This window comes from Eumetopias jubatus, unplaced genomic scaffold, assembly GCF_037043125.1.
Source record: "Eumetopias jubatus isolate StellerSeaLion01/CBP00866 unplaced genomic scaffold, mEumJub1_p1.0 scaffold_17, whole genome shotgun sequence".
In the NCBI taxonomy this organism is placed as follows: domain Eukaryota; kingdom Metazoa; phylum Chordata; class Mammalia; order Carnivora; family Otariidae; genus Eumetopias; species Eumetopias jubatus.
Window position 1 is genome coordinate 81,835,749 of NW_028274823.1, and position 19,405 is coordinate 81,855,153.

The 19,405-nt window shown below is 38.1% G+C and overlaps 1 protein-coding gene across 2 annotated transcripts in view; it reads right to left on the reverse strand.

Moving 5' to 3' along the window:
* Positions 1-3,672: 3,672 nt before the first annotated feature.
* Positions 3,673-19,405, reverse strand: part of MINPP1 (multiple inositol-polyphosphate phosphatase 1) — a 46,728-nt gene continuing 30,995 nt past the window's right edge. Inside the window, exon 5 of one of the 2 annotated variants that reach the window (XM_028104591.2) lies at positions 3,673-5,081. In XM_028104591.2, the coding sequence (XP_027960392.1) occupies positions 4,685-5,081 (397 nt within the window). In that variant the 3' untranslated portion in view covers positions 3,673-4,684. The remainder of the gene's footprint in view (positions 5,082-19,405) is intronic. The other variant, XM_028104592.2, reaches the window with a different exon arrangement.

The following is a 19,405-nucleotide window of genomic DNA, read 5'->3' on the forward strand; positions in this document are numbered from 1 at the left end:
ATTATCAAGTATCTTGTTACATTATGACTTTGTAACAGGAGATGATTTTTCTCCAAAGATGAGACATGACAAATCCATATTTGGGCAAATACTAACAAATGCATGGCCCTTTATCTACGGTGGTGCTTGTAACATCCTTAATAACCAGAGCTTTTGTTTTTATTTTAAAAATATTTTATTGAGAGACAGTGTGAGCACAGGGAAGGGGCAGAGGGAGAGGGAGAAGAGGGAGCCTGACATGGGACACCATCCCAGGACCCTGGGATCATGACCTGAGCCGAAGGCAGACACTTCACCGACTGAGCCACCCAGGCGTCCCCATAACCAGAGTTTTTAGTCCTGTTAAAAACAAACAAACAAAAACAGCTCTCTGAAGCTCATATAGCGCCCACAGGTTGGAAGGAAGTCTTCTGGCTAGGCTTTTATTTTTTCAAGAGTGAGACTGAGAACAGCTAGACTTGAAAAGCAAGCACTACTTAATCTCCTCCCTCCAGCTGGTGACTGAGGCAAAAATCAGCACCACCCGTCTGAAAGAGCTCCCGGTGCTGGCGGCTTCCCTCCATTTCCTGTACGACAAAGACCTGGAGACCTGCAAGCCGGCTCATGCAGGATCCCAGCTGCTTCTGGTTCCCTATCCGTGCCTGGCAGTTTCGTGGCCTCGTTCTCCCTCAGCAAGGAAGAGGCAGGGGATGGTTTCTCATTCATTCCTTCAATCGTCTGCCCCCAAACGCTCAATCATCAGCAGGGAAGTAGCGAGAAAATCTGTGAAGCCCAATTGCTTTTTTCCCCACTGTGGACAGGACTCGGGCCTGGTTAAGGAGACTACAAAACTACCAAAAACAGTCAAGCTAGAAAACCGGGCTCTCCTCCTCATCTCCCCAACACAAAGAGTGACAGCCAGTTTCAGGGAGCAATGCCGCAGACAGGAAGAGCGCCCTCTTGTCCCACACCAAGACCGGGGTTCGCACCTCCTCAGGAAGGCAAGGGCAAGGACAGAAATTGTAAGGAAAAGAGACTAATGCTGGTCTCTCAGGGGAAGAGCAAAAACTGGTGTCCTTCCTCTCTCCACGGAAGAATGCTTCTGAGCAATTACATAGAACTGCCTCATCTGGATGTATCCAAAGACATATTTCCCAGTATATAGTTGTATCATTTATATCGAAACTGGAGTTTTGTTTTACAGAGTATTTGTTGAAAGTTTCCCAAAGCACCCATATTGTTCATATTTGGTCCAAAGACAATCAGAACCAAGTTTGGCAGGATGAACTCTAATGAAAAAAGCAGAGATAATCTACAGATTTTCATCCCAGCTTCATTTTTCCATATTAGCTATTTCAGATATCATGTACAATATTCTAACAGCATGTTCTCATTATACTAGGAGTATCATTTACTTTAGAAGGCCATCATTTTAATGAGCAAATATTTGTTCTCCCAGTTCATCAAACAAAAGGGTGTACATGAATGGCTTGGGTCTAAATAATGGCTTAGAATCTGGGCATAGTACATGGAAGTTGCTGAATTGAGACTAGTTTTAGAATAAAAATGAAGAATCCTTCTATCTTAAAATGTATTACTTCAGTAATGAGAGTTTTTGTTTTTTTGTTTGTTTTTTACGTAAACTCTATGCCCAACATGGGACTAGAACTCACGATCCCGAGATCAGGAGTCACATGTTCCATGGACTGAGCCAGCCAGGCGGCCCAAACTGTTAAAGCTCTAAAGGTTAACCTCTTCCCACGTTGCCAGATAGGAAGCTCAAACTACAAGTCTTTTAACGAGAAGAACATGACATCTGCGGGGGGGCGGGGGGGCGGCTGTGGAATTTTCTCAAAAATACCAACTACACACACACACAGTAAAAACAGCTTAACAGATTAATGTGAAGGTGCTTAAGAGTGGACTGGGCTTCGAGGTGAGCGGAAGGAAATGCTAAGGGAGTGAGAGACAAAGAATTACCAGGAGAAGACACAGTCATGCTGGGAAGTAAGTTCAGGACAGCTAAATACAGGCAAATTGTATGGTAGCGCAAGTATTTATTTTCAGCTTCCATTTGGCAGAGGACAGTCCGAATTCCAAGGATCACTAATGAACACCACATGAAATACCCTTAGAGAAATATGTTCTGGTTTGGTTGTACGTGACTCCCAAGTATGTAAGGGCATGCATCAGTTCTGTGGTTTACAAAAGGAAAGCAATCTAATAAAGATATAAAAGTTGATTATGCCTGGAAAAAAAAAAAACAGGTCTTTTTTCTTCACAAGTGGAGTTTTGCTTTCCGTGTTAAAATTATGATCAAGACTATACACAAAATTAGTATCAAGTGAATGATTATGTATTGGAGAGCAGAAACTTCAAAATGAGAACATGACTATAAAAAAGTGAGTACAATGCACTGCACACATCAAATTGTACATTAGACAAAAAATGGCTAATGTCGATGGGCTGTTTCTTAAGTGATAAAAATGTCAGAACCAACAGTCACTTAAGTTTGGCTTAACTGAGTGATTCGGTCACCTAGTCTGAATGAACTCTTGTTAGCCAAAGATAATTTTTTGATGTTCAACTTTTTATATATCCTATCCTAGAGAAGACCTTTAGTTTTTATCATGAAATTCTCCAGTTTCAGGCATATCCTAAATGGGACTCATAGCACCAGAATAATAACACAATCTCTGTAGTATTAGCAAAAATGGACCACACTTGCCCTCCCATCCTGAAATACTATCAAGATGATTATATGGTCCTATTTTAACAATAGAATTAAATACTTCCTATAAAACTTTCATAGTCTAGGAGAAGTTTGTGAATCAAAAATTATTTAGTCAATGTGTCAGACAACAAGTAAATTTGTTTAAGGTCTTCTGAGATAACCCCCTTGAAAGAACAAGATTCATCCAATTTTATACACCTATAGACTGAGTCTAATGTTTGTTCATAAAAAGTACTCAACAAGTATTGACTGACAATATTAATTTGTGACAAATAATCTGGATCAAGAAAAGTCCTGAAAAGAAAACACAGCAGTTGAAATAAATCATTCATTCAAGAATAAGATATTCAAGAATGGCTATTTTACAGAAAATTTAAAAATCCCCACAATACTGTAAGTTTCCAGAGTCAAGCATGCAATGGAATGAATACTGAATTTTATGTCGGTGGTTACCTCTAGGCACAGAACACAAGAAAGACCTCAACTGTTCTTACTTGGATCTAAGTCACATGTTACAATGTTATTCTGATGAAACAGAATGATGCATATGAATGCTTGTTATATTATTCTCTTCTTCTCCGGCCATTTACAAATTAAAAAGAAAAAGAAAAAGTAAGATAACAACAGCCCCTTGCAGGAACCATCAGCAGTGTATTGGTGCATCAGCAATATGTCCCAGCTAATGACTTATTTTATGGATGCAATTCATTTGAAGATCAATGATCAACAGATGATACATGCATCTTTTATAATTTCAGTATATAGTTGTGATATTTCTTATTTAGATTTTTAATAAAATGTATTTCCATTTTTCTTAAAGAAGTGGAAATTTACTTGAGGAAATTTCTAATAGGAGAAAATTGCCTTATAGTGCCTGATTTTGCCAAAGCTGCTTGAAGTTCCAACCTTTCACCATCAATTACTGATTGTATATCAACACAGCAGAAAAGACCTGATAGTAAAGCCACAAGAATTCTGTTTATTATTATAGCAAACACTTTCACGGCATTTGACAAAACTCAGAAGTATCTCTTTGAAATGGGTTCAGATCTGTGAAACTAAGCTATCAGGATAAAGTCTTTACTTAGGGGAAAAAAAGAAAAAAGAATGGAAAAGCAATAACCAAAAGATACATTTCACATAATAGCAAAATATAAAAATAGAAGCAAAGTGACAGAGTGAAAAAAATCACGAAGCAATGGATTTAAGAAACTCTGATTCTGTCTTCCTTGTTGCTAATGGTCGTCTTTGTCCTTGCACTGTTATAAATGTAAAACAGGTAGGATAATAATTTAGGAAAGGCCTTGCAAGACTTACTAGGAGGTTAAAAGGAACTATCGAAAAAGTGCTCAAATACTTTATAAATACTATTAACAAAAATATCTATTTTATTATACTTTTTGTCTTCATTCAGTGAAGGTGTCCTTTGAAAATCACACTCTGTTTCTTAATATTATTTCAAATTCTTAACTAGAGAGAGATCAGCTTTCTTCCAAAGCAACAGTCCCGGGCCCCACACTATTTCTGAAGACCGAAGATACCAGAACTGCCACCTGAGGGAAAGACGAGGAAAGGCATCACAACCGGAAGTCGCTACGCTTAGTCCCGTCAAGTTCATGATCATCCAAATGACATACGTTGTGAGTCCAGCACTTTCAAGTATCATTTTGAAATCATATTCTATCTCAGTGTGAGACTTCTTAAATAAACAGGATCTTAATTTCTGTAAATGTTTGCAGTACCAGCTATTTCTCTAAGTAGAATTTTTTCTAAGAGAGCTGCCCAGTGAAGAATAGTGTCTTACACATCCATGTCCGGATTCAAATAGAAATTCAACATTTTTCTGTGAAAAGACAGAAATACTCAAGTATTGTGAAAGCTTTCTGTAACCGTGGACTGCCCACCTATTCCAAGCATGTAATCACTCCCTATGAATCACTCCCCGATGAATGAAAAACGTTCTCCAGTTACTCATAGCTCGTCAGACGTATTGTTCACCTTTGGTAACTGGCACTCTTCACTGGTATGACAGTTCTGAAGGATGTCCTTGTAGTGGTCCTTTAGATCCTCGTACAAGGAGGCAGTTTCTTGTGAGTGAGCCAATGGTAACACCTTCTCATTCAATAGCATCTGCACTCGGAATTCCTCCTTGGGAGTCTTAGCATTTTTACAGTGGTAAAGCACGAATATTAGGTTCGAGGCATAGGGCACAATGTGGCCACTTCGGAATTTGCGATGCAATTGTTCCTTGTAATTGTAAGCTGTTAGGGGCTCCTTATCTTTGAAGTAGCCCATGAGAGAGAGCAGTGGAAGAAGGGTCTCTGCGTGACCAAACTGAAGGATGACTGGAGAGGAAATTGGCTGAGACCTTAAAAAACAAATGGAGAAAAAATATGTATACAGATTCATGTCATGGAAGATAGTAGCTACGGTAGTGAGAAGCAGTGTACAATGTTCTCATCTTTTTTAAATCTTTATATACACAACTCAACAATATGGCTAAAATCCTCTGTGGCAAAGAACTGAACTGTTTATACTCAAAGTTAAGTTCCAAATTCAGGATCACTGTGGTATTGCAAATCCATCTAAAACACTGCACACTTGCTATTCTTTAAGTTCACAGAGAGAAGAGAGCTTTTATTAGGAGGTTAAGGAACTTGAAGCAGATATGTATTTCAAAATTGTATTGCTTTTCCATGAATGAAACTGAGCAAACTGGCCTTTAGTCAATATCAATTATTCTAGGGAGGTCTTCTGAGTGAACTTCAAATGCTATTTTATCTGTATCTAGGAAGTAAGGACAAGCAATATTCAGTAAATTTCCTGGTTAGAACCTAGTTAGAACCAAGGTAATTCATATAATCCTTCAATGTTTTAAAAGACCTGACTTGGGCACTGAATTTGGAAGAGAGCCACAAAACAGGAGGGATGCAACCTATTCTAGCTGATTTTACTGTGTTTGTGGTTGAGAGCAGAGTTTACATAACGCCAGAAGTACAACAGCTTTCAATACTACAAGCTAAGTCACCTTTCTTTAGTTGCAAGTTTTCTTTTTTTTTTTTGGTAAAGGCTTTTTTAAAATAAGCAGCAGCAAAAAACTGCTTAGTCTTCCCCCAACCTTAATAGGAAGAATATGACTTTGTTCTTAAACATAATTTGTAAATCTATTCAAATACAAGTGACTGTCTGACTTCTTGCTGCCACCCCACACATGAGACTAACCAAGTTAGAGGACAGCAGAATCGGCAGCAGAGTCCCCACAAAAGACAGACAGAACTAGAGAGCAGGTCCAAAACCCAAGGGAAACATTTACAAATAACTGTACGGAAAAGTTTTCTCAGTGAATCACCAAGGGCCTCAAGACCTGAATATTAGTATCGGTGTCCACGTGGAAGAACGCAGAGGGAAGCCACACAGCATGCTGAGAGATCTAATATTCATTTGGTGAGTGCAAGAGAGGACTAGCACAGGCCTCTCCTGTGGTGCAGAAATCTAGCCCCTGTGAACTCTCGCAACAGCCACTCCAAGGCCCCATTCCAGGACAGAGGCCACAGACACGAGAAACTGCTGGGAGCGCGCTCAACACTGAGCTGGACAGGGACAGTAAAGACCAAGGGGAAAGCAGGTGGGCATAAAAGTCAGGGGAGGGGCCCGGAGCCAGAAAATGTCAGAAAGGAACCCAGCAGACTTCTGAACAGCACACACACACAACACCAGAAAGAGCTCCATGAGGTTAGAAAACAATCTGACATGAGGCTTCTTCTAAATGTTCAGGGAAACCAAATTCACATTAAAATGAGCAACAGAAAAGTAAACAGAAGAATAGGGAGCGGAAAAACATCCCTATAAAAAATAAAAACATAGAGTACTAGAAATACATACTCAAAAAATACACAGAAGCAATAACATACTATTATATAATCATCCACTATTCTATAGATTAATATTCTCTAAAAGGGAAATTTTAAAGCCATTCACAACAGGTGATTGTAAACCCCTCTTCTTAACTGATATCCTAATTAGGTCATTTAAAGTATCTAAAATCTGTATTTTGGGCGGCCAGTCGTTACGTGTCTGCCTCCGGCTCTGGTCGTGATCCCAGGGTCCTGGGATCGAGCCCCGCATCGGGCTCCCTGCTCCGCGGGAAGCCTGCTTCTCCCTCTCCCACTCCCCCTGCTTGTGTTCCCTCTCTCGCTGTGTCTCTCTCTGTCAAATAAATAAATAAAATCTTTGATAAATAAATAAATAAAACCTGTATTTATTTCCTAGAAGCATCCCCTTAGGCCCAAAGTTACAAAGCAGTATCATTCAGAACACAATTATATTTGGTTTGACCCATGTAACTATTTTTAAATTTTGCAGTATTTGTCAGTATACAAAGATAGGGTGATTTCAGATTCTTAAAAAGCCAGATTTTTCACTCCTCCTGAGACCCTGAAAGATCTGACAACATATACTCCCATAAAGCAATAACCAGCTGAACAGGAATAAGGGTTACTCCAGAGAGGACATACAGCACACTGTCTAACCAAGAGTGGATTCATTCATTACTTGCCTTGCCTTTATGCTTTTGAGTATGTGCAAGTCAAAGCTAACAACACCACTGTCATAGTGTAAATATATTGGAATTTAATAGTAACACAAATTAAAGAAAGTAAGTAATGTAAAAATACAGTTGACCCTTGAACAATGAGGAGGTTAAGGACGCCAACCCTCTGTGCAGGCAAAAATCTGTGTATAAAAGTAGGCTCCACACCCAATGTGGGGCTCGAACTCATGACCCTGAGATCAAGAGTTGCACCGTCTATGGACTAGGCCAGCTAGGCGCCCCTGTGTAGAACATTCTGACTCCCCCAAAACTTAACTACTGACAGCCTGCTGTTGACTGGAAGCCTTACTGATAACATAAACAGTTGATGGACACATATTTTGAATGTTTTATGTATTATATACTGAATTCTTACAATAAAGAGAAAAGATGTTATAAAAATGTTATTAAAAATATCATAAGAGGAAATACACAGTATTGTGAATTTTTTTTTAAAGATTTTATTTATTTATTTGAGAGAGAGAATGAGAATGAGAGAGAGAGCATGAGAGGGGGGAGGGTCAGAGGGAGAAGCAGACTCCCTGCCGAGCAGGGGGCCCGATGCGGGACTCGATCCCGGGACTCCAGGATCATGACCTGAGCCCAAGGCAGTCGCTTAACCAACTGAGCCACCCAGGGGCCCCAGTACTGTGAATTTATAAAAAAAAAAAAAAAAAAAAAGCACATGTAAATGAACCCACAGTTAAAACTCGTGTTGTTTGAGGGTCAACTGTACTGGTTTACATTTTAAGTCCTCCCACCGGAGGAAGCAAGCCCAAAGCCAGGCACAACCCTCGGCCTAATGCTCCATTACTGCTGTCTACGAGATCCATCAGGGTGGGCAAGAAGTCAGGAAGGGCAGCAGCAACCCCCCCGTGGTCTCACAGAAAGACCCAACTGACAGAGGAACTCCAATAAACTGGGAACAGGATGTAAGACAATATACAATACGAAATAGTCTAGTTTCAACAAGTTACATCAAAATGATTAATGAACTACTTTACATTCTTTTTTTCTATCGAGTCTTCAAAAGGTAGTGTGTACTTCACACTTACAGCACATCTCCATTCAGACCAGCCCCCTTTCCAAGTGCTGAATAAACCACGTGGGGCTGGTGGTACTGTGTCGACAGCGCAGGATAGACAGTGGTGTAGACAGCCAGACATACTTAGACTCAACAGTCAATCAAATAGAGAGAAAAGACAAAAAAAGATACAAAACAACAAACACACATATAAAAAAAATGTGCACTAGGGGAAAGGCAAGAAACCAACAAGGCTATGTACAAATCATGAGAAGCTCTAGTAATTACATCTGAGCTACTGAAGAAAATTAAATTAGGTTGTGACCCAAATTTAAGTTTCAAACCTAAAGGTTCTTCAGGTTTATATAGAATTTTATTTTCCCTTTTGACTTGCTTTATTGTTAAAATCAGCTATTTTTGAGAAGAAAATTGAGGAAAACTATGCTTTAAAAATGCTTAATAGTAGTTTCATGGGAAATCAAGTAAGTTTATATATTAATTCACATAGAGAGCTGTATCAGCAAAAATAAATGTCTTCTGCCATTTGATATATCTAAATTTTAAAAAAATTTATTTTACGTTTATCACAGGATTATTTACAAGAGACAAGATATGGAAGCAGCCCAAGTGTCCATCAATAGATGAATGGATAAAGATGTGTTATGTACATGTGATGTATACATACAATGTAATATTATTAAGCCATAAAAAAGGACGAGATCTGGCCATCTGTGGCAACAGGGATGGACCTAGAGTATATTATGCTAAGTGAAATAAGTCAGACAAAGACAGATACTGTATGATTTCACTCATACGTGAAATTTAAGAAATAAATGAACAAACAGAAAAAAAAAAAGATAAAAACACAGACTCCTGAATACAGAGACAAACTGGTAGTTAGTTGCCAGAGGGGAGGTGGCTGGGGATTACAGATGTGACAGATAAAGTGGACCAAAAGGTACAAACTTCCAGTTACAAAATAAATAAGCCATGGAGATAAAAAATACCGCATGAGGAATATAGTCAATAAGATAGTAATAATGTTTGGTGACAGATGGTGATTACACTTATCATGGTGAGCACTGAGTAATGTATAGAATTGTTGAATTAATATGTTGTACACCTGAAAGTAGTAACACTGCATGTTAATTATACTTCAATAAATTTTTAATTTTAGAATTCTAGGCAAATAGTAAGAAAAAGTCTAATCTTTAAATAAATGCTAGGACTACTATCTTCCTACACAGATCAATCTTTATTACAGAAGCTGGCAACACAAAAAATTATATTTTTAAAGGTCTGGTTAAATTCCCCAATATAATAATAATAACTTAAGACAAGGATAACTACAGATTATGGAGTGAAAACTAATGTTACCTTCCCCAAAACAGTTTTAAAAACTAAAAACAGTAATTTGCTTAGAAATCCAAAAGTGCCTATAGAAAATAATGAACTTACAAGTATTTGTAGGTTGGATATTCTGCAGTAATCAGATAAAAATATTTTAGGTTTATGAGCTAATACCCAGTACAAAGGAGAAATGAGCACAGTCTCACTGGTGATCATTTCTGTCTATGCTTCCCCTCTGTGCCTCGCACACACAGCAGGCGCTCTTACAACTTCAGAGGAAGCAGCTGCCTGGTGCTGCCCGTGTTCACACAGCAAGGCCTTGCACAAAACAGATGCACCCAACTCTCCAAAACAGAACAAAGAGGAGCAAAGATCCATTTGGTGATCTTGTTTAGATGCCAAAGGTCGAATCATTCCCTGCCAAGTGCCAGGTACCATGCTGGTTTGTTTTGTTTTGCTTTTGGAAGGGTGGTAAGGTGAAAGAAACAAACAAACAAAAAACAAATAAAAGCTATTCCTGGGTCTTACAGATTAGCACTTGTGTAAATATTAGGGGAACCCAGGGAGGGCGGGCAGGAGAGCAAGCCCTCCTGTCCTGGGAGGAACTGGCCATGCTCTGCGGAGGAAGAGGGGTCTGAGCAGGGTGACAAATGCATTCCCAGGAAGTCTTACAGCAGAAATGCAGCCCACTGTGGCCCCAGGGAAGTGTTACGGCCGCTTTATCCTAGGACTTGGGTGTTACCATCCCCTGTTCACAGATGAAAACACTGAGGTTAAACTTACTTACCTAAGCTATCTCTGAACTACCAATTAAAGTCACTACAAAAACACCGATTCACTAATTTGCTTCATCCACACTTGAAAAAAAGGATCACTTCGTGGACTATATGTAAATCAATCATAAATGTGTGTGCACAAATCTTTATTGGGCATACAGTAAGAAGACACTTGATTGGTTTGGTTTATGGCTTTTCGGAAATGTCCAGAAAGCAGATTATTAAAAATCTGGCTTAGAGAAATTTTATCTCGTAAAGAAAAAGCTTATAAAATAGAAAAGAATACTTTATATTTTATAAAATATGCTACCAACATGAACATAAAGTTGAAACCCTAAAGTTGCCAAAAAACTCTCAGCACTTTCATGTTCCATACAATTTAAAAAATCTTTCTTCTTGATTTTTGCATTTCAAAAAGAAAATTCAGTGCTCACTAGACGTCTAGGTTGGGTTAAGGGTAAAAAGAATTTAGCACACTCTTAAGTAAGTTAAGAGATCTAAAAGAATGCTGAGTATTTTTTGCACTAATTAAATTATAGTTCACAATATAAATCATAACTGTTTTTCTTCACTACTTTACTTTTCCTAGCCAAACTCAATTTAGTAATCCTTAATGGTTCTGGTGTTAAAACTAAATATAATAAAGCAGTCTTCTTCAAGGCCCCCCAAGAAAGTAGCAGTAAAAAATCTAACTCATAATTACAAAGTATAAAATTCAAAAGCACTTAGCCAATAATTTTTCAGCCTTTTTATACTCTATAGTTCAAGTCAGGGATCCACTAAGAGCTACGAATGTCAGAATGCTTTTCTCATAAACAATGACTAAGCAATATGTAAAGTGATTTTTACTTTACTGTTTGAAACTCTACCAAAATATCAATATCTGGATGTGTGTGTGTGTGTGTATGTGTGTGTATAAAAACCAACTAGAACTTCACCATTTCGAGTCAGTAAGGAGCTTAGAAACTGCCACTTCACAGTAACAAAGAACTGAACAAACTGAAAAATCAACAGGTCTTCTTAGATCCATCAGAAAAGCTCACAAGGCAAAGTGTTGCTCCCCGGAGAGGAGAGAGAGACAGGTGGGCGCAGAGCATTACCATGTACAAGAACAGAAACTTCCAGGGAAACCAGGGTGGGGCAGGAAAACCTAAACTGTAACTGACAAATTGCTACAGGCTCAGTGTGGACAGGTCGGAGTTAAAAAGTTAAAAACTCCGAGGGACCGCAGGGAGCACCCACACTCAGTGAGTTTACCTCCAGGAACCATCTGAAAGATGCCAGAACTTTCTGTTTCTCTTAACAAGGCCTGCCTTCAGGAGAAACTGTTTTTGCAGAGCCTAACCTGCCTCAAGGAAGGGAAGTACCCAGGTCTAGCCACCTCCGACCATCCTTTGCCACCATCCTTTGCCACCGGAGGAGGGGGAGAGACTACTGGGAAACAAAGATGCCATTCACAGCCTGGGGCACAGGCTCAGCAAGGCTTGAGCCCTATCACAAGACTCCGAATGCGCCCTCCCCAAACACACCCCACCACTACATTACTAACAGCTGTTTACCACAGTTCTTTTTATGCAGTACATCATGTCCACTTTAAACAAAAATTGACAGGGCATATTAAAAGGCAAAAAAAAAAAAAATCACTGCTTAAGGAGACTGAAAAAGAATCAGAGCCAGAATCAGATATGGCAGATATGGTAGAATTACCAGGCCAGGAATTTTGTAAAACTATATGATTAATATGTAAGAGCTTTAAAAGAAAAGCTCAATAACATGCAAAAATAGATGGCTAAGTTAAACAGAGAGGTGGAAATTCTAAGAAAGAATAATAAAAGCACTAGATATTAAAAACATGGTACAGAAGTGAGGATGTGTTTGTAACCTGGACACAGCTCAAGAATCTCTGAGCTTGAGCATGTAACAACAGAAACTTCCTAAACTGAAAAGCACAGAGAATAAAGACTGAAAAAAATAGAAGACAATATCCAAGAACTGTGGGACAGAATATCTAAGAACTGTGGGACAATTAAAAAAGGTTTGATTAGCATGTGTAATGGGGATACCAGAAGAAGGGAGAGATGGAAAACGAAGCAATCTTTAAAGCAATAATGAATGAGAACGTCCCCAAATTAATGTTGGATCCTAAAACACAGATCCAGGAATCTCAAACACCAAGCAAATAAATTCCAAAACAAAACAAAACAAACAACCCCCCCATATTTAGGCATAGCATCTTCAAAATTCATAAAATCAAAGACAAAGAAAAAAATCTTGAAATAAGCCATGCAAGCAAGGCGGTGAAGTAAAATATTTATGCGTTGAGAGAAAAAGCCCACCAACCTAGAATTTTATGCCCTGCAAAATTATCCTTCAGAAGTGACAAACAGAAATTGAGGGAATTTGTTGCCAGTGGACATGCCTCACAAGAAATGTTATAGGTCAGAAACTCAAAGCTACATAAAGAAAGAACACTGGAGATGAGTAAGTGCAGGTAAAACAAAAACGTTTACATGTTTTACTCTTAACTGACCTAACAGATAACATTTTGTTCAAAATAATAGCAGTAAGGCACTTGATTATGTATGCATGGACATGTGCATGCACACACACACTATGTATATTTCTGTGTAAGTAAAATGAATGACAGCAATGATACAGGGACAGGAAGGAAGAGAAATATTTTGTTATTATAAGGTACTTGCACTACCCATGAAGTGGTACAGTGTTATTTGAAAATAGACTTAGCTTAGTTGTAAAGGCATATTGCAAATTCTAGGGCAACCACCAAAAAAAAAAAAAAGAAAAGAAAAGAAAAGAAATACAGCTGATATGCTAAGAAATGAGAGGAAATTGAATGATATAAAATGCTCAACTGAAACCACAAAGGCAACTGTTTATCAAGTGTGGAAGACAAAAACAGGAAGAAAGAACAAGGGCAACAAATAGATAATAGTAACAAACATGGTAGATATTAACACAACTATATCCATAATCACTGTCAAAGTCAATAGACAAAATATATCAAAATTAAAAGATAGAGATTGTCAGAGTGGTTCAAAAACAAGGCCCCTATTATACGTTGCCTATAAGAAACCCACTTTCAATGTAAAGACACATACCGATTAAAAGTAAAGTAAAGTAATGGAGAAAGATAGAACATGCTAATCAACACTAAGCAAAAGAAAGCAGGAGTAGCTGTATAAATTTTAGACAGAGCCAACTGCAGAGCAAGGAAAGTTATTAGGGATAAAGAGGGGCATTACATATTGATAAAGGGGTCAATACACCAAGAATAAATAATACTCGTTAACGTGTACATATATGCCTCACAGAGCACAAAATGCATGAGGCAAAAACTGATAGAATTCCAAGAATAAACAGATAAACTCTCTATTGCAGCTGGAGACTTTAATAATTCTTTCTGAAATGGTCAGATCCAGCAGGCCAGAAATCGGTAACAGTTAAACTCAACAAGATCATCAATCAACTGGATACAACTGACATCTATAGACTACTTCATCCAACAATAGCAGATTACATGTTCTTCTCAAGCTCATATGGAACATTCACCAAGAGACTACATTCTGTGACATAAATCACATCTTAAATTTAAAAGAATAGAAATCATGTGACATCTGCTCAGTTAATGAAACTAGAAATCACTAACAGAAAGATAACTGGAAGATCCTCAAATACTTGGAGATTACACAACACACTTCTAAATAACACATAGGTCAAAGAAGAAATCTCAAAAGAAATTTAAAAATATTTTGAGCTAAATGAAAATGAAAACACAACTTATCAAAAATTTATGGGATGCAGTGAAAGCAGTGCTTATAGGGAATTTTATAGCATCTAATATATATATTAGAAAAGAAGATCTAAAATCAACTATCTAAGCTTCCACTTTTTTTCATTGCCACAAAAAGGCAATGTAGAAAGAGAAAAGCAAATCAAATCCAAAGCAGAAGAAAATAAAATTAAAAATAAAAGCAGAAATACATGAAATTTAAAACAAAAAAGAGAAAAATCAGTATCAAAAAACTAGTTCTTTGAAAAGATCAATAAAATCCATAAGCCTCTAGCTAGGTTGAAAAAAAGGAGGGAAGGCACAAATTACTCATATCAGAAAAGAAAAGAGATCACCACAGATCCTATGAACATTAAAAGAATACAGGAATATTATAAACAACTCTATGCCCACAAATCTGATAACCTAGATGCAATGCACCAATTCCTTGAAAGACACAATCTGCCAAAACTAACACAAGAATAGATGATCTAAGTAAGCCTCTATCTATTAAGAAATTGAATCAGTAATTCATAACCTTCCAAAAGAGTACTGGCCCCGATGGACTCACCAGTGAACTCCATCAAACCTTTAAGGAAGAAATCCCTACCAATTTTCTACAAACTCTTCCAGAAAACAGAAACAAAGGGAATAATCCTAACTAATTTTATGAGACCAGTATTACCCTAATACCAAAGCCAGGCAAAGATACTACTAAAAAAACTATACTTACACACCCAATATACACTAAGATAAATGAACACAAAAATCCTAAGCAAAATGTTAATAAATTGAATCCAATAATGTATATAAAGAATTATACACCAAAACCAAGTAGGATTTATCTCAGGTGTCAAGGCTGGCTCAACATTCAAAGGCCAAATAATGTAAACAATCACATCAAGAGGCTAATAAAGAAAAATCACATTATCAATAGATTCAGGAAAAGCATTTGGCAAAATTCAACATGCATTCATGATAAAAATTCACAGCCAACTAGGAATAGACGAACTTCCTCCACTGGAGGAAAATGTAAAGCCTTCCTGCTAAGATCAGGTACAAGTCAAGGATGTCTCCTCTAACCATTGGTTTTCAACATCATACTGGAAGTCCTAGCTAACACAATGAGACCTCCCCTCCCCTGCCCAAACAAAAGGTATATCTATTGGGAAGGAGGAAATAAAACTTTGGCTTTGCAGATGACATGATTGTCTATGTAGAAAATCCGAATAATCAACCAAAAAACTCCTGGAACTAGTAAGTATATACAGCAAGGTTGCAGAATACAAGATTAATGTATAAAAGTCAATTGCTTTTCTATACACCAACAATAAACAAGTGGAAATTTGAAATTAAAAACACATTATCTTTTATATTAGTACCCCCAAAATGAAATACTTAGGTATAAAATATGTACAAGATCTATATGAGAAAACTACATAACTCTTAAGAAAGAAATCAAAGAACTGAATTAATGGAGAGCTATTCCATGTTCATGGATAGGACTCAATACTGTCAAAATGTCAGTTCTTCCCAACTTCATCTATGGAGTCAATATAATCCAAATAAAAATCCCAACAAGTGATTCTGTAGATATCAACAAACTGATTCTGAAGTTTATATGGAGAAGCAAGACACCCAGATAAGCCAACACAATACTGAAGTAGAAGAACAAAGTTGTAGGACTGACACTACAACTTTCAAGACTTACTGTAAAGTTACAGTAATCAAGATAGTGTGGTCCAGCGGAAGTATAGACAAACAGACCAACAGAACAGAACAGAGAGCCCAGAAATAGAACCCCATATAGATAGTCAACTGATCTTTGACAAAGCAAAAGCAATACAACAGAGCAAAGACAACTTTTCAACAAATGGAGCTGGAGCACTGGACACCCACATGAAAAACAAAATGCACCTAGACACAGACCTTATAGCCTTCACAAAAATTAACTCAAAAGGATCACAGACCTAAATGTAAAAGTCCTAAAAGATAACATAGGATAAAACCTAGATGACCCCTGGTATGGCAAGGACTTTTTAGATGCAACACCAAGGGCATGACCAATGAAAGATATAATTAATAAGCTGGAGTTCGTTAAAATTAAAAACTTCTGGGGCACCTGGGTGGCTCAGTCAGTTGGGCCTCTGCCTTCGGCTCAGGTCATGATCCCAGGGTCCTGGGATCAAGCCCCACATCTGAGGGGAGCCTGCTTCTCCTTCTCCCCAACTTGTGCTCTCTAGCTTTCTCTCTCTCTCTCTCAAATAAATAAAATCTTTAAAAAAAAGGACATTTACCATTAAAAACTTCTACTAAAGACAATGTCAAGAGAATAAAAAGACAAGTCACAGACTGTAAGAAAATATTTAGAAAAGACATATCTAATGAAAGACTGTTATCTAAACTATACAAAAACTCGTTAAGACTCAAAACTAAGAAACCAACCAATCCTAAATTAAAAAATGAGTAAAAGTCCTGAACAGACACCTCACGAAAAAAGATACACAGACGGCAAGCATATGAAAAGCCATCATAAATCATTATGTATTGCAAATTAAAACAAGATACCACTACACACCTGTTAGAGGAGTGAAAATCCAGAACTCTGACAATACCAACTGCTGACAACAGAAACTCTCATTCATTGCTGGTGGGAAAGCAAAAAAAGAAAGATAGCAGGAAGGCAAAAATGAAGGGGGGTGGAATCGGAGGGGGAAATGAACCATGAGAGACTATGGACTCTGAGAAAAAACTGTGGGTTCTAGAGGGGAGGGGGGTGGGGGGATGGGTTAGCCTGGTGATGGGTATTAAAGAGGGCACGTTCTGCATGGAGCACTGGGTGTTATACGCAAACAATGAATCATGGAACGGTACATCAAAAACTAATGATGTGATGTATGGTGATGAACATATTAAAATAAAATTTAAAAAAAATTAAACATATTCTTACCATACAATCCAGCAACCGTGCTCCTTGGTATTTATGCAAATGATTTAAAAACTTACATCCAAACAAAAACCTGAACAGGGATGTTAATACTAGCTTTATTCATAATTGTCAAAACCTGGAAGCAACCAAGATGCCCTTTAGTAGGTAAACAGGTAAATAAACTGTGGTACATCCAGACAATGAAATATTACTCCGTGCCAAAAAGAAATGCACTATCAGGCCATCAAAAGATGTGGAGGAAACGTAAATGCATAGTACTAAGTAAAAGACGCTAATCAGCTAATCTGAAAAGGCTACATATTGTATGATTCCAACAAACATGGCATTCTGGAAAAGGCAAAACTATGAAGATAGTATACATTTGTTCAAACCCAGAGAATGTGTCACACCAAGAGTGAGCCCCAATGTAAACCAAAGACTGGTGATGATTATGTGTCAGTGGAGGGTCATCAGTTACAATGAAGGTACTACTGTGGTGTGGGGTGTCAACCGGAAGGGAGGTTGTACTGGGGCAGCAGAGGGAATTTAGGGGAACTCTGTACTTTCTGCTGAGTTTTGCTATGAACCTAACACTGCTCTAAAGAATAAAGTTCACTAATTAAAAAAACAAAGAAACAAACTACTGCCATGGGAAAATATGTGACCAAAAAGAGTATACTCTCCCTCCAAAGAGTCAATATAATCCCCCTTAAGCAGCTGCTCAAGCTTACACTGTTTGCCCCCTTTTAAGACTTACTTACATTTCAATTTTCTTTGACAAAGTAGCATTAATGTTAAATGGAAATACATGGTATTTTTTTTTAAGATTTTATTTATTTATTTGACAGAGAGAGACAGCAAGAGAGGGAACATAAGCAGGGGGAGTGGGAGAGGGAGAAGCAGACTCCCCGCTGAGCACGGAGCCCGATGTGGGGCTCGATCCCAGGACCCTGAGATCACAACCTGAGCCAAAGGCAGACGCTTAACCCACTGAGCCACCCAGGTGCCCCAACATATTATATCTCTATCCTAAATTATATCTGCACACTGAAAGTGGGGACTTGGATATCCTCAATTAGTGGAGGCTAAAAGTTGTGGAGCTGGTGTGTACACACACACAATAAGGGGTTTCTGTTTGTTTTTGTAACTCTAAAGACATCAAAGCAAATACCTAAGAGTATTTATTTAAGGTCCAACTTTCATCAGAAGCCATTTAAAGGTATGTGCCAGGTTCTATATAGTAAATCAGTAATTTCTCTGAAGTTGGTTTCATTTCAAGAACACACTGCTCTTTGCTGTCTTATAACAGATAATAAATCTTGCAAGTGTTCTAGGCCATCTGCTAGGAATTGATTTACTCGTTAGTATAGGCCCCACGGGTATTTGAAAGAATCAAATCCCCAGCTTCTCCTTGAATATACCTAAGTCCTAAGGGTGCATAAGAACTTTTTTGGGTTTCATTCCCAAGCTTCTTCAAAGCAAAGCTGCTCTATGATTAAGCCCAAAATATTGGCAACAGAAAATGGGTAGGAACATGTGTGTCTGAATGAGGGAGTAAGGGAGTGAGTGTGTGTGTTGGCGTGGAGGGCCGGAATAAGACAGAATACCATGTATGAGAGGGTAAAGGGGGAAAGAACGTGGGGGAAAAAATCACTTCTCAGTTTACTCAATTCCTAAGACCACTGCACATAATTTTTTTCAGAAGATTGCTGAAAGCATAAAGATCGCTCCAGTCACTCAATGATACTGTGTAGACTCTATGATACTGTGTAGCTTTCTCCGTCAAAACCATTCCGTAAACAAAGCGGGGAGGTTCAAAATGCCATGAAAGAAAGGACCAAGTTTTTAACAAAAGAATGCAATCTTTTGGTGAAAAGATGTAAATGTTTTTTGGAGGAGGACCTGCCAAGGCAATCAGTAGTGAGGCACGTTCAATACCTACTGTACCTGTAGCTTTAAACTTTGGGGACATAAAACCACTGAGAATCTGCCAAAAGGAATGGGACTTCCTCCCAGAGAAATGCACAAGCCCATAAAAACATGAATCCAGCTGTGGGATTTCAGACTCTCTAACATCCCCAGAATCCCTCTGCTTGGTACGGTTTCAGTCTGACATCCTGAGGAACAGTCCACTAAACTTCTGTCCCACACTTGTATCTCCTGCATCAATCACAGGTACCCCAGGGAAGTCTAATGATTTTTCCCTAGTGAGTCCTGTATTTAAAATGTCTCAAC